The 26,031-nt window shown below is 43.8% G+C and overlaps 1 protein-coding gene across 3 annotated transcripts in view; it reads left to right on the top strand.

The window, feature by feature from the left end:
• The first annotated feature begins 2,716 nt into the window (after positions 1-2,716).
• The window catches only part of mfsd2b (major facilitator superfamily domain containing 2B), a 123,208-nt gene continuing 99,893 nt past the window's right edge, over positions 2,717-26,031 (top strand). For 2 of the 3 annotated variants that reach the window (XM_041188298.1, XM_041188297.1), the window contains exons 1-2: positions 2,717-2,821; positions 13,896-14,020. In XM_041188298.1, coding sequence (XP_041044232.1) covers positions 2,765-2,821; positions 13,896-14,020 — 182 coding nt within the window. In that variant the 5' untranslated portion in view covers positions 2,717-2,764. Of the gene's footprint in view, positions 2,822-13,895; positions 14,021-14,994; positions 15,333-26,031 lie in introns of those variants that run through there. The other variant, XM_041188299.1, reaches the window with a different exon arrangement.

Below are 26,031 nucleotides of genomic sequence, written 5' to 3'. Positions count from 1 at the left end.
TAACTCTTGAAAGGCAAGAAACAGATCAAATACTTGCATCTTGCTTAACAAGTACTCTTCAGAACGGAGAGATCAACTTTATAATGACAGTACTTCACTCTCCTGTGGAACTGAGCACGTCTCTGAGCGTTGGTGAACGGGCAGAGGGATGAAATCTTCATCAATTCTCAAAAAAACTCAATTATCTGGATACTAAGCCAGTATTTCCTCACACGTACCATCTGGGAGTAGCATTTAATAATTCTGTTTTATTCCTGCAATGCCTTTGCTGAGACCTCCTATAACATGGTGCAGCCTGTGCCTTGTTGAGCTCCCGAGGCAGAGTTGCACTACTCCAAATGAATGTGTAAACAGACCGCACCGCAGCAAATCTGTGCAGGCAGCTCTGAGCCGATCCATTGTCAATATAGATTCGGAATCATTTTTTCAGCGGGCACGTCTGTGGTCCAGTGAGGCTGAGAAATACCTATCGACTGTTAAGTCAGCCATCTTCCTGATCAGAGAGGATAAATGCCAACTTGCCCAGCTGGCAGGTGGCAGGTCGTGCTGGCAAGATAAGGGAATTCACTTCCCTCTCCCCTACTCCTGCTACCTCCCCCTCCGAGCATTTATGTTATTGTTGGAAAAACTCAGCAGGTCTGACAGCATCTGTGGAGAGAAAGACAGAGTTGAGATTTAGAGTCCATATGACTTCTTCAGAAGAGAAGAACCGTTGGTAACGAATCTGCAAAGGGAATATCATTTTATTCATTACATTGTTTCACTGCCTGGGGTCGATGGAGTTGACCCATCTTGCGGCCAATTTTGTTTCAGATTTCCAGCATTCGCCGTATTTTGCTTTTATATGTGTGTTATTGTATCTCACAGCTGTGCTTCAGTTCTTCTAAACCTCTGCTGCTTGTTTCCCAACTCGCACCAACTCCTGTTCACCCATCACCCCATGTGCTGGCTGGCCTAGGCTGGCTCCCAGTCTGGCAACGTTTGGATTTCAAAATTCTCATCCTGGTTTTCAAATCTCTCCATGGCTGGAATCCATATTTAACCCTCTCCAGCCTGACAACCGACCACCAGAGCACTCTGCACTCCTCTAATTCTGGCCTCTTACACATCCCTGATCTCCATAGCCCTACCTTTGGCAGCTGTGCATTAATTGTCTCAGCCCTAAACTCTGGAATTCTCTCCCTAAATTCCCCCATCTTTCTACCTCTCCCTCCTCCCTTAAGACTGTGTTTTGGTTGCTGAATGCCTGAAGAAGCTGACCACAGTATGCGGAGTGGTCTGTCCAATTTGGCAAAGGTGCCTGAAACTGGTATTAAGCAGCAAATTTGCACATGCCTCTATATACATGGGGACTCTTAGGCATCCATTTTAAGCCTGTAAACCCATCGCAGTACCATCAAGTTTCACAACCTTACACTTTGCTGCACTGACTAAAAGTGATAATGTAAATAATCAATTGATACTTTTAAATATATGACCTGATGTTGAGACTTCCTCTTTGGCATAGAAGCTGAGACATTGTACATTACACAATGACACATAGCTTCAATTCCTGTTATCATTTTACCCTTCCATCAACATTGTGCTGCTTCCAGTGTTTTCTGCTCATGAGTATAACAGTCAAAAATACCTTTATGTCAGCTGGATTACTGAGCTCAGTTTTTGTGCTGTTTTGGACAGGAGCTGTTGATAACAAATCAACAAAGAGAATGTCATTTTATTGATTACGTTGTTTCATTGCCTTGGATCGATGGAGTTGACCCATCTTGTGGCCAATTTTGAATAAATAATTTTTTTCATTCGTCTCTATTTCTGATTCTTATCTAACAGTTCCTCCTTTCCCCTTCCTGTGGGCTGACTAAAGCCAGCTGTGCATCAGTAGACTGTTCCTCACAGGTAAAAATGCCTGACCATCATGTGTTGACAGGTCATTTGGCCTTGAGAGTGTGTTGGAGGGAGGACGGTGTTTGTTGGTGGTTGTCTGTCCTCTATTGGTGCATGGTTGTACTTCCAGGTGTAGTCCATGGGTACTAAGGACATTTAGAGCTCTTGCCCCTCTATCAGCCCTGCTGGGATAAGCTTAGTTAGCACAAATTGGGACTGAAACTGGTCTCTCTGATTTAATGCTAAAAAATGCAGTTAATTTTCACACTGAGCCATTGATGTCACAGAATCACAGAATTGTTACAGTGTAGAAGGAGGCCATTCAGCCCATCATGTGTGCACTGGCTCTCTGAGCATTTTAACTTAGTGCCAATCTCCTGCCTTTTCCCAATAATCTTGCACATTGTTTCTATTTAGATAATCATCCAATGCCCTCTTGAAAGTCTCAATTGAACCTGCCTCCACCGAACTTCCAGACAGTACATTCTAAACCCTAATTACTCACTGTGTGAAAAAGTTTTTTCTCACCTCACATTTGCTTCATTTGCAAAACACTTTATAACTGTGCTGTCTGGTTCTCTATCTGTTTACGAGCGGGAACAGCTTCTCCCTATCTACTCTGTCCAGACCCCTCATGATTTTGAAAACTTCTATCAAGTCACCAATGTATATCCTTTATAACAATAGTACTGTTTTAGTTGATAAATTGATAACAATATTGATGTATTTCCTTTATAACAATAGTACTGTTTCTGTTGTTTCAAAAGGTAGTAATAGCAATAATGATAATAATGAAATCTGTCTGCTTTAGGCCAAAGTAACAGGAAAATTAACCGTATGCAACAAATTGTGCTTTGCAATTGGAGGTGCTCCATATGAGATGATTAGAAGCACAATAGGATTCTTCCTGCAAATCTATCTACTTGATGTCGTACAGGTGGGTATATTTAGCAGATACTGCCTAAAACAGTTGTCAGAAATACGTTTTTATTCATTCTGAGAACTGTTACCTTCTGTTACTTGTATGTTAATTGTGTTGAATTGTAGGCAGGTGGTGGGCATTAATTGGGGATTCAATTGTATCCTTATAAATAGGCACTGATTTAAACTGTGGATGTTGGGTTTAACAGGTGCTTACTTGTAATCTTAGCTGTGTAAATAAATGCTCATAATAGTTTGTGAAGATTGACTCAGTTATATCCTTCACCAACTGGCTTTCTGCACTATAACACTCACTGTTCATGAAAGAAGATGCTAACAGTTACATTGGGGTTATATCTAGTTCAAAAGTTTAACTACAGTGTTTACTCACTGCCCCTGAATTGGTAGTGTGACATAAATTGACAAAGGTTTACATTGTAAGTAATACTGTGGTCACAACATCATTGTTCAAATGGATTGAAAAATGTGTGCTTTACGCATTTTGTAATACACCATTTAGCCCAATGAACTGTTTGTCATCATTTTAGAAAGAAATCCTTTACTGAGCCAAATAGCAATAAAACTGGTGATTCTGATTCAATTAAAATAAGCACAACTCTTTAATAGAAATTAAAATTATACAATACAGATTCTGCTATTACCATTAAGATAAAGAGAACAAACAGTTTCCAAGTGAAAAGGCTTTGTACCCATATGAGAAGTGCTGCAGTATATCTATAGCATAAAACAATATGATATTTTACTCCATGACAGCAAATGATCTAAAGTGTAATAAGACATTGAAGTATCGAAGTTATATGAGGTATAGCAGTTGCAATCAGTAGTATTAAATCACTCGGACAGTATTCTATTCACTTCATGGTCATGTGACATTAAACAAGGTCTTAAGTTGAAGGCCTGTTGTGTAGTAATTCATCGCAAAGATTTATTGTAGTATTTGTAATACAGTAGAGTACAGGTTCCTCTATTTGTGTCTGTACTTTCTATTCAACAATCCCCTTAGGAATTCCTGCACCATATGACAACAGAGAGTTTGCTCAGGCTACTTACTCATATGACCACTGGAGGCATGTGGTAACAATCCAGCATGATTCAAGTGGTAACTTTCCTGCCTCCTTAAAGAAAAACACTTGAAGGACAGGTTCACAAGTCTGCCTTCCTGACATGCATCTAAATTCACCGTCCATGCATCTAAATTTCCAATATACATTCCAGATGGGGGAAGCTCTGCATTAAGAGTGAAAATGCATAAAGTTAACCTTTTGGTTTCCAGTTGGATCCTCCTCCATGGTACAGCATGAAGTTTGAATTTGCTATATGGGAAATTTCAGGGGTAAAACCATGTTTTTTCATGTACAGACAATACTTTTAAGTACCAATGCAACATATTTACCACCCTGCCTTCTGTCTTGATGTCCCTTACTACTCAGTGCCAAACATTTTTAATTATAATTTGATATGACATTTCAGGAAGAGTGTTTCAAACTTCTGCCATCCTTTGTGTGTAGACATATTTCCTAAGTTCACTCCTGAAAGGTCTGCCTCTGTAGACGATGCTTCTAGCCATAGTCTCACCGGCCAACGGAAATTGTTTCTTTCAGTCAATTCCACCTGATCCCATTCTGTTTTGAACATTTCAATCAACTCACCCCCTAAACTTCTAAATTCCAGAGAATACAACACTAGTTTATGTAATCTCTCCTTGCAACTTAACCCTTGGGGTTCAGATTGTCATTGTTGGTTTACCTTTGTGATCAAAGATGGTCGTTTTTTGTGAGTGTAGAGTAATTGTGTGTTCTAATGTGGCTGTGGAACCCGATTGCAGATTGGCATGGCTTTCCACAGTGTGTGCAAGGATGAATTAGCTGATTTTGTTGCCCAGTCTTTCTGGCCTTTTGTCCTTTGTTGTCTATATTCTTTTTTGTTTGAAGGAAACAATGCCACAATCTCAGAATGCTCCCCAGGTAGTTCTTTCTTTCGCATTTTCTAAGATTCACCTTCAAGGCAGGCAAGTGAAACAACCATCAAGCCTCAACATGCATAAGTGCTTTTGCAGCTCTGTAGGAATTCTACACATAATGCACTGTACCTTTGTTCTGGGATCGCACCTCACTCCAGGCAGCAGGCAACCTAGTAAGATTGTTGAAATCTGGGAGAGCTGAATTAGTAAAATTCTGACTGCTGTAAAGTTTAAGCACAAACAGAAATTAAACAGCAGACTGCAGATGCTCTCACTTTAAGTAGAACTCCACAGACAGGAGAATTTATTACTTCTGAAGTTAAATAGTGCAGACTGGGCTGAAAAGGAAAACCCAATCCTAACAGCTCCTAGCATCTAGAGGAAGCCTGTAAAATAAGATATTTTTCACTGCTTTCAGTTTTGAAGTCGGCAGCCATTTTCCCATTGAAATCACTGCTTTGTGGGTAGAGCTTAGAGTTAAACCAGGAAAAATCAGAAAGAGCTCAAAAGCACCACCATGACAGTCAAGCAATATCCTATCATCAGCTAAAGCAGTGGCCACTAAAGGTACTGCAACTTGAATTAACTCAAAAGTGCTGGTGGAAATCTAAATAGCTGCCAGAAGCTTCAGCTAGCATTAAAAATCCTGCAAAAAGCAGTGACCATAAAATTTCTAACACTCAGTTGGAAGGGAATGGATATCCTATCTGAATTGCTTTGTTCCGCCAACGCATTGAGCTAGATTTTCTAGACCTCGATATTTCTGAACCAGGTAAACAAGCTATTAAAACTAAAATTGCTATAGGAAATGAAGGTCTTCACTGTCTGAACAGGTCAGGTCTGCCTGACGATCATCTGAAAAATTCAGACAAAATATGGTCAACACTTGAAGATCAATTACGAGTGAAACCCAACTTTAGAATACACTGTCTGGAATTCATGTCTTTCAGGCATCAATCAACAGAGACCATGGATCAAATCATAAGTATATGCAGAGACAAACGGCATGACTGTGACTTCACAGCAGCACAGCTAGCCAACAGAATATTCAATCTCATGATAGCATCTAACCAGTGGAAGCATCCCATAAAGACTTCTTGGACCAACCCAAAAGCTGAAGAACTACTACAAAGCAGACACAAGTACAAAATCATACTAATGGGTAGACAGAGTCTACAAGCTGTGCATAATCTGTCCACTATTGGCACAGTAACCAAAGCAGGCAAACCTAGTTAGCAACGCGGGTGATGCAGCCTCATACATGCACCTAGAAATTGCCCAGTTTTTAATGCTGTATGCAAAGCATGTGGCACCAGAGGACATTGGAAGCACCAATGCAGAAAACAAAGGCTGGAACAAGAGACTCAATGTCATAAGAAGCCACAACTAGAGGACGACAGGGGCAGCATTCTGGACAACAAAGAGTGAGTACCAAACAGTGTTAAGTCAAGATCCACAAAATGTCTAGCCAAGCTATACGGTCAGATGATGAGGATGACCAGAACATCAACAATCAAAATGAGTAGGCATTCAACATGGTGAACATCACAGTGGTGCCAACAGAATTGCAGCGGTTCAAGAAGGTGGCTCACTACCACCTTCTCAAGAGCAATTAGGGAGGGCAATAACTTGCTGGCCTAGCCAGCAACACCCACATCCCATGGAAAAATAATAATAAAATAGAAGTCTTTGCCACCATCCAGATTATATGCCCACAGCATAACTTTATGTAAAATAAGATGTTATTCACTGTTTACTTTCATTTTTGAAGTCTGCAGCCATTTTCCCACTGAAATCACTGCTTTGTGGTTGGAGCTTGTACTTAAACCACGAAAAATCAGAAAGAGCTCAAAAGCGCCACCATGACAGTCAAGCAGTATCCTATGGTCAGCTAAAGCTGTGGCCACTAAAGGTACTGCAACTCAAATTAACTCTAAAAGTGCTGGTGCACACACAAACATTTTTCTACTTCCCACACTGAAATTTATGTATCCACAGAAGTGACAAGTGATGATTTGACCAACCGATGCCAAACTCCCCTCGTACAATGACTCAGAGATTCCATCTCTGGGACCCATTACATTCAAGTGTTGCTGCAAAAATTTACTTTGATCAGCCCAGATATTTTAAATTGTGGATGCCACAGTTCCAGTAATCGCAGGCACCATGGTGTGCAATGACCGGTCCTTGCCATCATCCGTGATATCATAAAGACAAAGATGAGGACCACAGACCACAAGGAGCACTATCAGAAATCCTATACTTACACTGGGAGAGGATCACCTAACCCTGCAATGAAAATCATCAGCCAACAGGCTGCACAACACTGTTTGAAATGAATACATAAATCCTTTCAGGACTTGCGAACTTCATACTGCAGAACCAATTCCGAATTACTATTTGACAGACAAGTTCAGACAAAACTCCCCAGTCATCACTTGTTGATACTCCCAGGAGTACATGATACATTACTCGAAGAACAGGGGAAGATGGAAGATGCCTATGACCAGCAAAGGGGTGGTGAATTACTCAACCTGAACATCAGACAGAAGGCTCGAGAAAAATACCCAACTGATGGCACATGGAATCCAGCAGAAACCATCAACATATGCCCAGAACCAAAATTGTATCAAGTATGAGCACAAAATGACACAACATTACGATGAAACAGATGTCAAGTCAGAACAATGCCACAACCAGAAACATCAAATAATCCTATTGCGACTAGAACATGGTCTAAGATGCAACACAAACAAAGCACCTTTAACCAACATGTTGAAAACATACAGCATCCTCCAGCAAAATCACCATCGCTAAATCTGGACGGATAAGCACACCACTGATACATTTCAGAGACGTGTAAATTTATTCCTCTATGTTAAAGTACATTCAAAGGCAATGATATTTTCCTATGTTGTCATGCAAATACTTTGATTCTTTTAAGGGTAGAAGAAAGGTGATGTTGTGATATGATGTGTATGCTCCTCTAAGAGAGTGTTTCTTAAACTACTGTCCATCAGCTCGACAGGATGTAATGTATTCGTCCCGTAACTTGTTATCAGTTGGCAAGCAGCAGGGTGGAAATCTTGGTAAATCTATGTGTATATAGTTTTATCTTCAAATAAAAAACCCACATTGTATTTTCACCAATCCTCGTGTATGACTGGTGCATTTATGTCAAACTGAAGCAGACCATAACAGGTATTACCACAGCTTTGTATACAGCATGTTTTGTTGTAAGTTTGATGTCTCATTTCCTCCACAGCCTCTTGCATTAATGGACAAATGCTGAGCTTGCCCTGGCAATTCTATTTGCCATCTTGCTGTCAACGCAGATATTTCTGGACATTGTGATTCCAAGATGCGTGAGGTTATCTACAGCCTTCAGGGTTGTGTAATTGATAGTAATAGTAGGTAGGGGACAGTCAGAATTTGATGGTGTTGGTGGAGTATCTCTGTCTTCCTTAAAACTAATGTTTAGCTCATAGTCATTGGTCACTTTTGAAAAACAGTCCATGATTCTTTGAAGACCATGCTCACAATGTGACAAGAGCACACAGTCACTGATAAACAACAATTCCTGTATCATCATCTCTGACACCTTAGTCGAGGAATTCAGTCTTCTCAGATTGAAGAGATTGCCATCTGTTTTGAATTGAGTATATATATTCCATCAGCATTTCCATCAAATGCCCCAGAAAGCATGACAGAAAAGAATATCTTTAAGAGTCCAGGGGCCATGACACACCCCTGCTTCGCAACACTTGTTACATCAGAGAACAGCACATTCACCACAGTCAGCGACTCTGACCATCATTCCATCACGAAACTGCTCTTCAGCTCTAATAGGACATCCAAGTTTTGCTAAGACTTTCCACAAGGCCTCTCTACTTACTGTCTCAAAGGCCTTCGCGGGTCAACAGAGGCACAGTAGAGTCCTATCTGTTGTTCGTGTCATTCCTCTTGTATTTGCTGAATGATGAAGATCATGTCACAAGTGCCCCTGCCTTTCCTGAGTCCACTTTGACTTTCTGGCAGTCCATGTTCTGCTGTGTGGCTAACCAGTCCGTTGAATAGAACTTTTGCTAGAATCTTACCAGCTGTCACAAGCAGCTAATCTGCTCTGTGGTTGCCAAATGCCGATTTTTGTCCTTTTCCTTTGTACAAGTGAACAATTATGGCATCATTGAACTTCTGAGAAATGCCTTGTTTGTTCCGTGTTCTGTTGTATAATTGCGTGAGTTTGAAGGCTAGCTGAATTCCCCCAGATTTGCAAATTTCTCTTGCGGCCTTTCTGAACCAAGAGCTGCTTTCCTTGAGGGCATGGATCTGGTGACCATTCGTGACTCCTCAGATACAGAAACAGTCCATGTCCATTTGCAGCAAGACCTGGACAACATTCTGGCTTGGGCTGATAAGTAGAAAATAACATTTGTGCCACACAAGTGCAAGGCAATTACCATCTTTAACGAGAGAGAATCTAACGATCTGCCCTTGACATTCAATGGCATTACCATCACTGAATCCCCCACTAGCAACACCTCAAGGGTTACCATTAACCAGAAACTGAGCTGGACTAGCCATATAAATACTGTGGCTACAATTACAGGTCAAACGCTGAGAATTCTGTGGTGAATAATTCACCTCCTGACCTCCCCAAAGCCTGTCCACCATATACAAGGCACAAGTCTGGAGTGTGATGGAATACTCTCTGCTTGTGTGGATGAGTGCAGCTCCCACAACGCTCAAGAAGCTTGACACCATCCAGGAGAAAGCAGCCCACTTGACTGGCACCCTATCCACCACCGTAAACAGCTAGTGCCATTAAGAAGTGGTGTGGCCTTCACTTCCACTAACGCTGCTGCCCTGCACATTTCGGAGGAGGCCCGAGTCAGAAGGTTGGGCGAAAAATGTGCAGCTCCCAACTAAGGTAAGTAAAAAGGAGCAGAGTGGCAGTTCAGCACTCTTCGGAAGTTCTGGCCCAATGTTTCAGTACTTTTACCAGTACTTTTATGGGAGGCAATGGCATAGTGGTATTGTTGCTGGACTAGTAATCCAAAGACCCAGGCTAATCCGCTGGGGTCCTGGGTTTGAATCCTGCCATGGCAGATGGTGAAATTTGAATTCAATAAAAAAATCTGGAATTAAAAGTCTGATGATGACCTTGAAACCATTATCGATTGATGTAAAAACCTGTATGGTTCACTAATGATCTTTTGGGAAGGAAACCTGCTGTTCTTACCTGGTCTGGCCTACATGTGACTCCAGACCCACAGCAATGTGGTTGATTCTTAAATGCCCTCTGAAGCAAGATTGATTTGGGATGGGCAATAAATGTTGGCCTAGCCAGTGACATCCATATCCCGTGAATGGCTAAAAAAAAAAGTACAGCGTCCAGACTGCTCCTTTTTATGTTGCACCTTTACATGAATGCTAACACGATTTCACTATCACTTTGAGAGAGTGTATAATGGGCCACCATGGCAACCTTTGAGCTGGTTGGCATATATCCATGCATCTTCTTGCAAGCACAGAAATATGCTTTTATGCGTTAGTATTTTTCAAAATAGGTGTACTGACTACACTGTCAATACAAGCCACTTACATGTGTGCTGCCTATTTCTTTTTATTAATTTTTGGGATGTGAGTGCCCCTAACAAGGCCAGCATTTATTGTCCATTCCTAATTGCCCTTGTTAAGAGGTGGTGGTGAACTGCCTTCTTGAGCTGCTGTAGTCTAAGTGGTGTAGGTGCACCCACAGAGCTGTTAGGGAGGGAGTTCCAGGATTTTCACCCAGCGACGGTGAAGGAGCCAAAATTCATGGACTTGCACAAGCTGGTGTGAGGCTTGAACATTTGGTGACAACTCTCTCTGTTCTTTGAAATTCCAATATATGTTTATTTATATCTGACTAGAAGAAAAGGTCACACATAACAGTTAGGAACAAATGTGAACCAGATGGGGCTCTTTCAATTGTCATCTGTTGACTCCCTATGAGGAGAGAATCATTCAAATTCTGTGACTGCGATGGAAAGAGGGGAAGACTGGAGGCTTCACTCTGAGCCAATATCACTGTGAGCTTATTATTCTTTCTCCCCTACTTACTTACTCATGCACATACTCTGCATAACACAGACCTGATTCTCTTGACATTTCCCTTCAAGAATGCTCATGTCATTGGGCTTATTTGCCAGGGAAATGGGGTGGAGATGTCTTCTGCTGCTTTTATGCTGCTCTGGGATTTCCAGGGCTGTTGCAAAGAGTATAAGCAGTAGGCACAGACCCATCACAGGTATGCAAATGAGGTTGAAAGGGACCGTCCCCAGCCTCATGTCTCTCTTTCCTGGTGCCATGTTCACCAGGTGCAGCTTAGAGGTGCCCATTGAAACATAGCATTATAGCCTGCCTCACTCAGAGCCAGATCGATAATGGGCAGCTGAGTGTTCTCTTTCCTCAGTAAGTTTCCCCAAGAGACCTGAATGTAATTATGACCTTCTGTCTGCTGATGTCCAAGAGTCTCTATGGTTGTTTGCATGTGCGCCAACAATCATGTCCTGCAGTCTGGGAATCTCTCAACACAGAAAGATTTCCCTGCTGTGCAATTTGCTGCCTGGTAGTGTGACGCTGATGGCTAGTGATTTGTCTGCATAGGCATAAATTGCAGCTGTCAGCAAGATGCAGATGAAAAATTGGGAGTTGCAAATAGATGCAAAAACTAGGGCACTGAAAGCAGCAAAACAAAAATAATGAAAACAATGCAAAGAAATAATGAACAGAGCAAAGTTCTAGAGGTATAATGACACTCCATTTAAGAGTGCAATCTCATGACCCGGAACTGGCAGCTACTTGACCTTCTCGATCTGGAAAGGCACATCTAGTAACTGCATTTTTCCAAGAGTGGCTCTGAATTTGTTGGAATGGTGCATTTAGTTCTGAATACCATAATTTAGACTTAAGTATTGCTGAAAAAAGAGACTTTTTTGTCGAAGCTTTTCGTCTTACACTCATCAGGACAATTTGCAAGAAAATACCAATGTCAGGAGAAACAATATATTTATACTGTGTGAGAAGAGAACCCTGACTGGCAAGTGGACTCTGATTGGTAGAGGTGTTGCCATGGAGAATGCATGAATTGATGGTGACTGACAGTTAACTGCCAAGCATTGTTTGAAATTTAAACCGGGTAGCATGACCTTGATTAGTCAAGTCATTGCCCTGGGGAATGAACCAGTGAATGAACCAGTCACTTATTTTGTTTAGCTGAAACAGGTGCAATGTGTGTACATGTTCTTCCTGTCTGCAAAGAACTGGGCCCTGCATGTAAATATATGTTGCTTCCAGCATGTGCAAATACTGTGAGCCTAACTGACAATCTTCAAATGGTTGTCAGCATAACTCTTAGCACACTAAGGATTATTCAGCAAATATTGTCCAATCACAGAATCACATTTAATTTTGGACACTATGTTTTGAGTTTTTTGCAAGCACTGGCTGGTTGGGCACAGCCCTTGAAAACAGGTTGATGAGCTGCCTTCTTAAGCCGCTGCACTCAATGTAGTGTTGATTCTCCCACAGTGCTGTTACGTGGGCAGCTCCAGGATTTTAACACAGTAACAGTGAAGGAATGGCAAAATATTTTTAAGTTGGAGTGGTGTGTAACTTGATGTGGAATTTGAAGGTGTTCCCATGCCTCTGCTCCCTTGTTCCTTGTAAAAGTCACACACTGGAAGATGCAGTTGAAGAAGCATTGGCAAGTTGCTATAGTGCAACTCATGCACACAGCAAACATGATGCACCAGTGGTGGAGGGAGTTAATGTTTAATGTTAAAACTCGTGACTAAGATTGTTAAAGGACCTGAGAATGGTGAGCTCCAGGAAGATGATGGCATAGTGGTAATATAATTGGGCTGTTAATCCCAAAGTCCAGACAAATGCTCTGTGGACATGGGTATAACTCCCACCATGGCAGCTGGTGAAATTTACATTTAATTAATTAATAAATCTGGAATTGAAAGCTTGTCTAGTAATGGTGACAATGAAACTATCATCGATTGCTGAAAAATCCATCTGGTTCACTAATGTCCTTTAGGGAAGGCAATCTGTTATCCTTACCTGGTCTGGTCTACATGTGACTCCAGACCCACAGCAATGTGCTTGCCTCTTAACTGCCCTCCAGGGCAATTAGGGATGGATAACAAAAGCTGCCTTGCCAGCTGCACTCACTTCCCATGAAAGAATTTTTAAAAATTGATACAAATTTCAAATGGCTCACAAAATTTCAATTCATTTAACAGCAAACCTTCCAGTCAGCTGATATGTTCAATCACTATTTTCTTTTTGCATTAGCTAAATAAATCAGCAAAGTTCAGTTAAGTGTGTCTATGCTGAGGGAAAAGCGATCCTGGAGCAATAAGTTACACCACTACCAGATCACCACATCAGCCTAGTTAAGTCTAAGTGACAGTGGTGATAAGAGCCTTGTAATGGCAATTAGGGATGGATAACAAAAGCTGGTCAAGCCAGCAACACCTGCATCCCATGAAAGAATAGAAAAAAGAATCCAGAAAATTGGAGCAACAGAGCTATGATAATAGGATTCTCACTGTTTTGGTGCTGGTCATAGCGAAACAGTGCAGAGAGTCCCAGGAAACTTTGTCCTGGAATAAATAATTGCTGAGATACCCATGCCATGATATCCTGGAAAATCTCTCCCATTTAATGATGCATGCTGTAGATACGTGGCAAGTTTTCAGAAATTTCTGGACCAACGTTTCTTAAGCCATGTCCCAAAAGAACACAACGTTTACATTTCCCCATAAGTACTATTCTTCTGACCACTCTGAGTGACTGCTAAGCTCCTATTTAATAACGTGGAGTTTTATGCTGTATGCTAACAACACCTGAAAATTAATTGGGATTGGTAGGATTTTACATCAGATCCTTGTCTGCACCTGAGAAGGAGGGCATTAACTCTGATAGCCTGTTTAAACTCACATCAAAGAAGTGGAAAGGGAGTGCTTGGTCTCACCCCGCCCCTGTGTTTATGTTTTGTTAGCTGTAATACTGTATTCTACTTGCTGTTAAAAATACTTTTCGTTCTTGTTTTTAGATAACTCCATTTCATGCTTCCTTAGTAATGTTCGTTGGAAGAGCTTGGGATTCTGTGACTGATCCAGCTGTGGGATATTTAATCAGTAAAAGCAAACGGACAAAGATTGGGAGATTAATGCCATGGTGAGTAAGCTTTAAGAATATTTTGAACCCCTATCTACATGGTGATCTTCATTTTTTGAAGCCAAACACTGGGAGTGGGTAGATTTTCTGAAAACACATATTCTTGTAAGGTGCTAAGATCCCATTATTACCTGTGTTGGTAGAATTTCAGAGAAAGTGAAATGAAATGGGTAACCAGGAGCAAAAGTAAGAACACTCTGAATCAATAAGAAAAACCAAAAGAAGAAATCTTAGAGATGGCTTAGATTTCCCCCCTTGAATAGTGGTCATTTGGTATAAAGTCGGAAAATAGAGGAAGGTAAGCTGGCAGGCTTCCTGAGGAATCTCCAGCTCCAAAAAATGTCAGCATAGGTTTTCCTCCTTCTTCCATTTGCCCACCTCATTGCATATAAATGACTTCAGGAAGGCAGGGTTTCATCCGGTGGCCCAGCTCCCTTTGTCATCGTCTTTGCTGCTTGCCCAAGCAATGCCTGCAATGAAGAGACATTTGGGGTTTTATTTATTTCACTTATTCATTCATTCGCTGGTCTAGGCCAGCATTTATTGCCCATCCCTAATTGCCCATGAGAAGGTGGTGGTGAGCTGCCTTCGTGAACCGCTGCAGTCCATGTGGCGTACACAGTGGGAGTTCCAGGATTTTCCAGTGAAGGAACTATATATTTCCAAGTCAGGATAATATGTAGCTTGGAGGGGAACTTCCAGGCAGTGGTGTTCCCATGTGCCTGCTGCTCTTGTCCTTCGAGATGGTAGTGGTCGTGGGTTTGGAAGGTGCTGTCTAAGGAGCCTTGATGAATTCCTGCAGTGCATCCTGTAGATGGTGCACACTGCTGCCAGTGTACATCGGTGGTGGAGGAAGTGAATGTTTGTGGATGGGGTGCCAATCAAGCGGGCTGCTTTGCCCTGTATAGTCTTTTGATAATTAGATCCAGGTGGTGACCATAATAATAGGAGTCTCTCTTTGACTTTTTTTTCAGTTCGTGGTGCACTCCTGCTACTTCTCACTTGTCCTCAAGTAGCACCATGTTTAGGAAACTTCGCTTTATTCTGTTTTTGTCCTGACTCTTTAAGTAGCTGCCGCCAGTGAAATACTGATCAGAATCTACCAAGAAGCAGCAATCACTGTCAGACCATCACTCCATTCCTACTTTTCTCCACCACCCTGGATCTCTGCATTTCTGGCCGGGAATTCCGATCCTGGTTTCTTCAGAAAGGCAGAGCGTACATGGAACGGAACTGCTTCTTCGCAGCATTGGATCATGGGGGGAAGATAAGCCACGCCCCCTTATTACAGCACACCAGCTGCCATATCCTGGTAAGTAAAGAGTTTAAATGTCCCAATGCTCCTTTGACAAGCTATGGAGAGAAGGTGAGTGTGTAAGGGGGTAGGCTGGGTAAGGGTATAGGGTGGCAGGTGGGCTGGGTGGCAGGGTGGCAGGTGGGTAGGGTTCCAGGTGGGTAGAGTGGCAGGATGACAGGTGGGTGAGGTGATAATAAGGTGAACGAGTAAGGTGGTACTTGGGTAGGGTGGCAGGGTCGCAGCTCGCTAGAGTTGTAGGTGAGTAGGTGGGTAAGGTGGGTAAGATGGCAGGTGGGTGAGTGGGTAGATGGGTTGGGGGTAGCCGGGTCGGGTCAGGGGTTAATGAGGTTGAGTCGGGAGGTGTAGTCAGGTCGGGGGCTCTTCAGGTCAGATCGTGTGGATAGGATGGCGGGGTCAGGTTAGGTAGGGTCAAGGGATTTGAGGGATCAGGCTGCTTTTGGTGGTCAGTGGGGAGACAGGATGAGGGAGACAGGGGTGGGAGGGAGACGTGGGGTTGGGGGAATCGGGGGGGATTGGGGGAAGTTTGGGGTCAGGAGGTAGTCAGGGAGGTTGCAGAGAGTATTGGGGGGGGGTCAATGTGAGTGATTGGGTGTTCATTTGTATAGTTACCAAGGAGTTGGATTAACTTTTTTCCTGTTTAATATTTCCTGGGTAACTATTCAGGTAAGTAAATTGGAGCCCTCCAAAGTCTCCAACTCTAACTTAGAGGTGGAGACTTTTTTGGAGGATCCCAGGGAGCAGAGAATTGCCCATTGGAAGTTTAAACTTCCTGAGCAATTTCCCTGGAATCCTTGAGTTGGGACTTCTGAGGGATCCCATTGCTCATCTTCTGGGATATGTCAAGTCTCTGATTATCCTGAGATCGGAAGGTCTGGGACATCGTAAATTATCTCTCACACGCAATGGTGGTCTCTCAGTCGAAGATACACAGTGCTGAGAACCCATCCTGAAAGCCAAAGTGATCACCCTTGATATCAAGGCTGCCTTTGACCGAGTATGGCATCAAGGAGCCCCAGCCAAATTGAAGTCAATAGGAATTAGGGGGGGAGACTCTCCACTGGTTAGAGTAACACCTGGTATAAAGGAAAATGGTTGTAGTTGTTGGCGGCCAATCATCTCAGCTCCAGGACTTGACTGCAGGAGTTCCTCAGGGTCATGTCCTAGGCCCAACCGTCTTCAGCTGCTTCATTAATGAGCTTCCCTTCATCACAAGCTCAGAAGTGGGGACGTACACAGTATTCAGTACCATTCGTGACTCCTTAGATACTGAAGCAGCTGTGTCCATGTGCAGCAAGACTAAGACAGCATTCAGGCTTGGACTGATAAATAGCAAGTAACATTCAGGCCACGCAAATGTCGGGCATTGACCATCTCCAACATTCTCTCGAAATGAGAATCTAACTATCTCCCTTTGACATTCAATGGCATTACCATCACTGAATCCTCCACCATCAACATAGGACTTAGGAATTAGGAAGAGGAGTAGGCCATTCAGCCTTTTGAGCTCGCTCAGCGACATCCAGGGGTTACCATTAACCAGAAACTTAACTGGACCAAAAATATAAAAACTGTGGCTACAAGAGCGGCTCAGAGGCAGGAATTATGTGGCAGGTAAGTCACCTCCTGACTCCCGAAGCTGACCCACTATCAACAGGGAGTCAGGAGTGTGAAGGAATACTCCCCAATTGCCTGGATGACTGTGGCTCCAACAACATGCTAGAAACTTGGCATAATCCAGGACAAAGCTGCCTGCTTGATTGGCAACCCACCCACCACCTTAAACGTTTAATCTCTCCACCGCTGATGCACAGTGGCAGCAGTGTGTACTATATACAAGATGGACTGTGGCATCTCAGCAAGGCTCCTCTGACAACATCTTTCAACCCCGTGACCTCTACTACAAGGGCAAAAGCAGCAGATGCATGGGAACACCACCATATGCAAGTTTCCCTCTAAGCCCTCCACCATCCTTACTTGGAACTGTATCACCATTCCTTCACTGTTGTTGGGTCAAAATCCTGAAACTCCTTTTCTAACAGCACTGTGGATATACCTACACTAAATGGACTGCAGCAGTTCAAGAAGGCGGCTCACCACCACCTTCTCAATGGCAACTATGGATGAGAAACAAACACCAGTCTTGTCAGTGATGCCCACATCCCATGAAAGAATTTTTAAAAATTAAATCAGACCCAACAAAATGGGATGGAATCACATTGGGATCTACCCAGTGTCTGGGACTCCTGCCCTGCCCCACTTCCCATTGGAACTCCACTGATGAAGGCCATGAATGTATAGGGTATATAAGATATACCTTATACAATGAATGGCATTTTGGGAAATATATTTTGGCCTTGCAAGGAGTATAGCACAACTTCACCAGAATTTTACAAGGGTACCAAGGGTTAGACTATGAGGAGAGATTACATAAATGATTACATGTAATCCCTGGAAAATAGAAGGTTAAGGGATGATGTGGTTGAGGATTTTAGGATATTGAAATGAACTGACAGCATAGACGGAAGGAAGCTTTTTCTATTGGTAAGGGAGTCTAGGACAAGGGGACATAATCCTAAAATCAGAATCAGACCATTCAGAACAGAAGTTAGGAAACATTTCTTCATGCAAAGGGTAATAAAAATTTGGAACTATTTCCCACAAAATGCAGTAGATGCTAGCTCAATTAATTTTAAATATGAGTTTCATAGATTTTTGATAGCCAAAGTTATTAAGGAACATAGAGCCAACATGATTGAGTGAGTTGGGATACAGACCAGACCAGAACTCATTAAATGGCAGAACAGGTTTGAGGGGCTGAACAGTCTACTCCTGTTCCTATGTATTGAAGGGGTACATTCCGAAAATTGCTTAAAATTTAATTTGAAACTACAATGAGGAGACACATGTTCTGGATGGTAAAAGGCAAATTTTGTACTGGTACGAAGGAGTTCTTCAGACAAAAGAGGAAATTTTAACTCCTTTTGTTAGGAATTAAATGGATGCAATACACTTTCCACCAGATTCCTGCCCTGCAACGCTGTTAATTTGTTGGGTGCCTGACTCAAGCAGGAGCTTCGGAGTTGTATGGAAAGTAGGATACTATCTGCAATTATAATTACCTAGTGAGCAGGACGTCTGCTATGGTCGGCCAGCTCAGCAACCCTGGTGGACACAAAGCAGAAGTCCTGGAGATTAAGTCTTACAAGTTTACTTGTCGGGCTTGGGGGAGTAAAATCAGCTTGTGGTCAAGGTTGAGGTAGGCAATGGAAGCTCTCATTTGTAACAGAAACATGGAAGTCTCCATTCTATTTTACTGAGTGCTGATGTACTGCGCACCAAGCCCGTGCCCATGAAACCTGTTGTCCAGGGTTGACAGGATTGGACCCTTCAGATGGATGATCATTTAAAAGGCACATCATGTTAAAGGTAAATGTTCAGGTCTGTTTAAGTTATTTATGGTTTTCTGCTGGCAGTTTGGTGTTCATACCCCTATGAGCCAGTTATCCAAGGTTAGTATATTTCTGCCTTCAGCATTATTCCCACTGAGAAACCTGACATTTTAAGAAGAGGATGATGCATAGGGGATGTCAGGCAGTTCAGCCTGCCTGAGAGGTGCTCCATGTCCTCCCGCTTGTTTTTGCTCAGCCACATTTGTAGAGAGAGGTGAAGTGACCTCATGTCAAAGGCTACTTGGAAATAACTACGAGGGTCTGTTCTTTTTACTTTCCTTTCACGTGGCTGAGAGGTCATAACCCATAACTCCTGAAAAACCCATTTAATATGCTAGGGACACAGCTTAAGTCCTCCATGGCATGAGTCTCATGCATGTTTCTAGCATTTTGTCCCTGGAAATTGTGTTTTGCAAAACACCGTTGCTCAGATATGTGTGCACTGGGGTCAGATCTTGCGACCCGCACTCTCCAGTATTGAGGGTTTACATCATCACTAGGACCTTTTAAAAATCATGATTATTATATGGTAATGCTTCAAACCATCAATTCGGTGTTAGTTCAACAAAAAAAGGTTGTTGACCAAGCTGGATCACCCCTTTCTGAAGCCACCTAGCCGTCGTGCAATATATTAAGTTCATGAAGGCATGTTTGCTCCTAATGATTAATTCTGAGTTTCTCCAGTTATTTTAAAATGAACAGATCTGTAGTTCCTCTTGTTCATGTTGCCGCCATTTGTTGAAAATAGCTGGTTGTCTTGCTCTCATTCCAGTGGGCCTCCTGGTAAACAATGACTTGGCTCATGAAACCATCATCCCTGTGTCGGCTTTGCTTCCAATCTCACCTAGCAATCTTATGAATTTATTGCCAGGTCCTGAGAATTTATTCATTTTCAGCTATGGGAATTGCTATTAGTGTGCTAATCGGCTTATGGGAAATGGGCAATTGTTTTTGACGTGAGAACTGCAGGTCCGTCAATGTTTTGGCAGCACATGAGAGGCACGATTAAACTGGCCTGAGTTTATCAGATGGTGGACTCTCGAAGAGTCAGTGGGGAACACACCCCCACCGACTCCGAGTGCCCCCGTAGCCAGTTCACACTCGGAAGAGCATCAATTGGCTGCAGGCAGGACTTCCACCCCTCACTCAGGAGGAAGTCCCACCTTAAAGAGCTGCTGGCCAATCAGATTGGTTGGCATTTCGCCAGGGCCTTTAGCTGTTGTAGAAGAAGAAATGCAGGGCATTGCAACCTAATTCTGGGCACCAGTTCAAGGGGTCCCAGGGCGGGGAGGGTAGGGAAGGCTTGGTGGGAAGGCCGGGGGGGGGAAGGGGACAAAGTAGGGTGATTGAGGCCTCGAGGGAGAGGCCCAGGGTGGGGAGGGAGGTCCGGAGGCCACTGGGCTTTAAGGTGAGGGGAGCCTGACTTCAGAAGGGAGCTTCTGATGGAGGCAAGACACCCACAACTTCCCGCCCGGGATCTGACTCTGTTCTTTTTTGGGCTCTCCCCGTGGATGTTCAATCCTCCCGCCAGCCCAGAAATTGAGGCTATGTGGGAAACGGCCCCTAAGTGGCCAAGGACCAAAGTCACTGTGTAGTCGGGGCAGGTGGGAACCAGGAAGGAGTCCAGTCCCTTCAATTTCATGCTCCCCGTGCACCCCTTGCCTAAAAGCCCCACCAGTGGGGGAGCGTAAAATTCTGGTCACTAAGTTGTTGTCATGCACAGAAAATAATAGATCACCCATCTCAACCCTGAGATGCTTCTGTGGAATTATCTGTACCAGTGCAATAGCCATTGCAGACACTGGTGTTCTTAAGGAGATACTAGAAAAATGCTATTGAACTAGAAAAAGCCTAGGCCGAAAATGCAAATGCAAATGAAAGATTATCAGACTATGACCACCTAGCAGCAATCACTATGCCAGGGGAAACAAACAACGTGTCATTCTTCAAATGCAAAACAATCCAAATTAATTGTGCCCTGCCTGTTTGAACTGATTAAGCCTGTGGTCATTGTGGAATAAAGATTTGTTTGGTACTATGTAGTGTGTATTCTTCTGTTTTCGCACCCAGCTGTTGGCATTTATTAAGAGCAGAATTGCAGGAATGCTGCATTCTGCATTCTCTCAATAATGGTGTCTTTGGAACGAGATACAGCCATCAAACTAGGAAGTGTGAAAAAGCAGTGGATGCAGCTGAGAACTCACCCTTATCCCAGAGTGGCCTCAGACTCAATGACAGGTAAACAGGGAATTGGAGTGACCCTGTATTCCTTTCATTTAAATAGAACATTTTGAAGCAAAAACTGACACCAATGTGGTTTCCTTTTTATTGAGAACATATCACATCGAACTCATTGCAAACGGATTGCTCCTTTATAAATACCACAATACTTTCATTCAGCAGTTGTTTCAAAATAAAGATACTAATTATTAGAGTAAAATAAGCAAGGTTGACAGTAGTGCAGTGACTGAAAAATGTATCACAATAATGCAGCCTCTCACATCAGGATGTATTTCATATGTGAAAAACTAGATTAAGAATCATTTTTGTCTTCATTTTATTATGCTTCAATGCAAAGCTGCCTCTATACCTCATGAAGAATGCATTTCAGTATGGCTGAAAAGGTTTCCTGATGCTAATGCTGCTATTTAGTTTTTTAATGTCAATGAATATAGCTCCCATAGTGCAAGTTAAAAGGCCTTGGTTAAAGGTTCTTAAAATAAGTTAATTTTGTGGAAAGTTCATTAGTTCAGTGGGATCTCAATCTGTCATTGACAGGAATAATATATTTTGAAGAAAAGAACATAACTTTGTGTTTTTTGGAGGCTGTAGCACTGGAAGCAAAACTTTCTTCTTGTACCACTGCTGGTTCATGGACCCTTGTGCAGTAGCTAAAAATAGAATAAGATTCCTCATTTGGGGCTTTGTGTAGAGGTATTGGTACACAATGAGCAATTTAAAAAAAAAACCTCCTCTACTTCTGGAACAGTAGCAAACATAATGCATGGAGGTTGATATAAAACCCTGGTTTATGTCAAGAAATGACTTTATTTATAGAGTGAGCTGAAACCAGAACCGTCCCTTGAGTACAGCGAATTGGGCGACTGCCCTGGGCCCCGTGCTTTGGCAGGCCCCGCACTTAGAAGTTACGGTGTCAGATGTAATACAGCCTGTGGTACATACCAGCTGATTTGCTGATGCTCTAATCACTCTGAGCTCAAAATGAATACCTACTGCTGGACATAAACGAATGAACGAAGCAGGTGGCTCCTCTCTAAAACTCCTAAAAGGGTAGAAGCGAAAGCAGATTAAAATCATATGAACTGGGATAACTCCCTGCCAAGGGAGTAGGCCAGGCGGCCGGAAGTGCAGTGCGAGCTCAGCGCTGTCCTCCACCCTTGGAGACGGGAGCGTTCACCTCGGCGGCGGCAGCGGAGTGGCTTTTATTCCAACTTTCACTCACCACAGAGGGGAAAGATGAATTATTCCGAACTAGTTTACGTCTTTAAAGCCAGCATATAGTGCATAGCATCCGCCCTGCGGGTTAAGTTGCTCCCTTGCTGTGTTTATTTTTGGTCCCAAGCAATTCAAACCCTCCGCTCCTTGTTTTATTTTTCTTCCACTGCACATTTAAAACTAACATTTGCTTAACACTGGAAGATGGAGAGTAGTTCTTTTTAAAGTCGAACTACTTGTAGCACCGTGTTTGTAAACATTTTTTTTAAAGTGGAGCATAGTGAATGTCCTCACTCTGTCCTTTAGGCCGGAATTTTCCAGACCCCCACGGCGGGTTCCCCCAGGGTGGGACCAGCGAGCCCATCGAAATCTATGTTCACTTCAGCGAGACCAGAAGATCCAGCAGGCATGAGGAACTGGAAAATTCCAGCCTTAAAGTTTTCTCCAACTGGGGTGTGGGGCGTGTTAGTAAAAATGTTATCACAGAATCCGGTAGAGATCATGGATTTCTCCTTAACAAAAGGAGAGCCAACAATTATGTTCAGCCTTGGAATCAAGGGGTAGTTTTACATGCGACAGAGTTATCACAGTCAATAGTGCAGTACGTGCTTGTAACAGAGTGCTCAGTTGCTGGGATGCTGCTGGTGCTGCTCACACACACGCTCAGGGGCCCAGTCATCAGAGGAAACTTGTCTAAAAATGTTACTGGGGATCCACACAAATTTTTTTTGAAAAATATACTTTATTCATAAAATATCTGGAAGAACATTCCAGACCATTTCAAAATCACAATCATAAAAGTACAATCAGATTCAACTTTTACACATGGATCACAAGGTGCATCAATACAATCAATGAATATTACAATCATTTCAATATGGTCAATGCAGACAATCAGACAATGGTATTGGAGTTATCAACATACATCATGTTGCATTCTGAGGTGCTTCAATACAATTATAATACACTTAGTATTCACTACAGACATTCATTTTGAGCTGTACAGCCCGAGGGGCTCTCAACAGTTCCCAGCCCCTTGGTGGTCTGTGGCAGAAAGGTCTTAGACAGTGACCTTTCCCCATTGCGCCTTTGTGGCAGCTGCCCCAAGGTTTAGTGCGTCCCTCAGCACGTAGTCCTGGACTTTGGAATGTGCCAGTGTGCAACACTCGGTCGGGGACTACTCTTTGCGCTGGAAGACCAAGTTTCGGGCAGACCAAAGAGCGTCTTTCACCGCGTTGATGATCCTCCAGCTGCAGTTGATGTTTGTCTCAGTGCGTGTCCCTCAGACAGAGTCCTGTGTTACAGAACTGCTCGGGATGAACCTTGACAGAAACCACTGCATCTCTCTCCAGACCTTCTTTGCAAAGGCACAATCTACAAGGAGGTGAACAACGGCCTCATCCCCACCACAGCCACCTCGAGGGCAACGTGCAGAGGGGGTGAGACTCCTGGCGTGTTGGAAGGATCTGACGGGGAGGGCCTTTCTCACCACCAGCCAAGCTACAACTTGGTGCTTGTTGGAAAGTTCTGGCGATGAGGCATTCTGCCAAATGACTTTGACAGTCTGCTCGGGGAATCATCCCACAGGATCCACCCTCTCCTTTTCCCTCAGGGCCTCTAAGACGTTACGTGCCGACCACTGCCTGATCGACTTGTGGTCAAAGGTGTTTCCCTGCATAAATTTTTCCGTGAGGGACAGGTGGTATGGCACAGTCCAACTACTTGGAGCGTTCCACGGCAGCGTGGCCAGACCCATCCTTCGCAGCACTGGGGACAGGTAGAACCTCAGCACGTAGTGACACTTGAGGTTTGCGTACTGAGGGTCTACACACCGCTTGATGCAGCCACACACAAAGGTGGCCTTCAGTATGAGGGCGATGTTGGGCACATTTTTTCCCCCTTTATCTAGAGGCTTGTACATCGCGTCCCTGTGGACACAATCCATTTTCGACCTCCAGATAAAGCGAAAGATGGCTCGGGTGATCGCCATCACGCAGGAGTCTGGAATGGGCCAGACCTGCGCTACATTCAGCAACAGCGAGAGTGCCTCACACCTGATGACCAGGTTCTTACCCGCAATGGAGAGGGAGCGTCGCTCCCACATGCCCAGTTTCCTTTTCACCATAGACACTCGTTCCTTCCAGTTTCTAACACGTGCCCTGGTCCCTCCGAACCATATCCCCAGCACCTTCAGGCCGTCAGCCCTGACGGTGAAGGGGACAAAGGATCAGTCAGCCCAGTTCCCAAAGAACATGGCCTCGCTCTTCCCACGATTTACCTTGGTTTCCGAGGCCAGTTCGAACTGGTCCTAGATGTGGATCAGTCTGCGCACCGACAGCGGATCCGAGCAGAAGACAGCGACATTGTCCATGTACAGGGAGGCTTTGACCTGAGTGCCTCCTGGGATCGTCACTCCTCTTATGCCCAGATCTTTCCTGATGGACTCAGCAAAGGGTTCCATGCAACACACAAAAAGGACAGGGGAGAGAGGGCAGCCCTGCCTGACTCCAGATTTAATCGGAAAGCTATCTGATTCCCACCCATTTAATGAGATTGCGCTACTAATGTTGGATCCAATTGCTAATTCCCTCCCCAAACCCCATTTTGGAGAGCACATCCACCATGTAGATGTGCATATTCTGTCAAAGGCCCTCTCCTGATCCAGGCTGATGAGGCAGGTGTCCACAACCTTGTCCTGCACGTAGGCAATCGTATCCCTAAGCAGCGCGAGGCTGTCAGAGATCTTTCTGCCCGGCACAGTGCAGGTCTGGTCAGGGTGGATCATCAATTCCAGTGCAGACTTGACCCGATTGGCGATGACCTTCGACAGAATCTTATAGTCCACATTCAACAGTGAAATGGGTCACCAATTTCTAATTTCCTGCCTTTCCCCCTTGTACTTGTAGATGAGGGTGATGATGCCTTTCCACATGGATTCAGACATGCTGCCGGCCAGAAGCATACTCGTACACTTCTAGCAGGTCTGGGCCAATCCAGCCCCACAGAGCCAAATACAACTCCTCCGGCAAGCCGTTGCTTCCAGGAGTTTTACTCTTCTCAAAGGACTCAAGGGCCTTAGTCAGTTTGTCAGGAGTTAGCGGTTTGTCCAGTCTCTCCGATGTACTGTCGTCTAAGACCTCCGTGATAGAGGACAAGGAAGGACTGGGAGGCCGTGCTGTCTGTGGGCTTCATGTCATACAATCCGGCATAAAAGGATTTGCTGATCCTCAAAATGTCGGACTGTGATGACTTTACTGAGCCGTCTTCTTCCTTCAGGCTGCTGATCACAGAGCTCTCTCTGTGCACCTTTTGGAAGAAGAAGCATGAGCACGTCTCATCCTGCTCTACGGAGCGGACTCTGGACCAGAAGATGATCTTGGAGGCCTCCGAGGCAAAGAGCGAGGCTTGCTGGCTCTTCACCTCTTGGAGTTCCTCCTTGACATAGACCCCCATTGACTGCAGCCGGAGCAGATTCTGCATGTTTTTCTGGAGCTGGGACATTTCCCTCTGTCCCTTTCTAGTTTTCTTGGCGCCTTTGAGGATGAAAAATCTCTTGATGTTTCCCTTGATCGCTTCCCACCACTGGGGATCCACACAATGTGATTTGCTTGGGGCCCCTCACCCCCCTAGGGATGACTCTAGCTGAAACCACAGGATAAGTTTAAAAAGACTGACAACAACGTTTAAAGTGAACTAAATAGCAGTTCTTAATTTGGCTGAACATTTACATGACTGCACCTTGCAATTTAAAAAAAAACATCCAGAAATGAGCCATGCTGTCTGGAAAT

Source organism: Carcharodon carcharias, chromosome 5 (assembly GCF_017639515.1).
Source record: "Carcharodon carcharias isolate sCarCar2 chromosome 5, sCarCar2.pri, whole genome shotgun sequence".
Lineage (NCBI taxonomy): Eukaryota > Metazoa > Chordata > Chondrichthyes > Lamniformes > Lamnidae > Carcharodon > Carcharodon carcharias.
The sequence above is the reverse complement of the archived record's forward strand: the minus strand, read 5'-3'. Positions and strand labels throughout refer to the sequence as shown.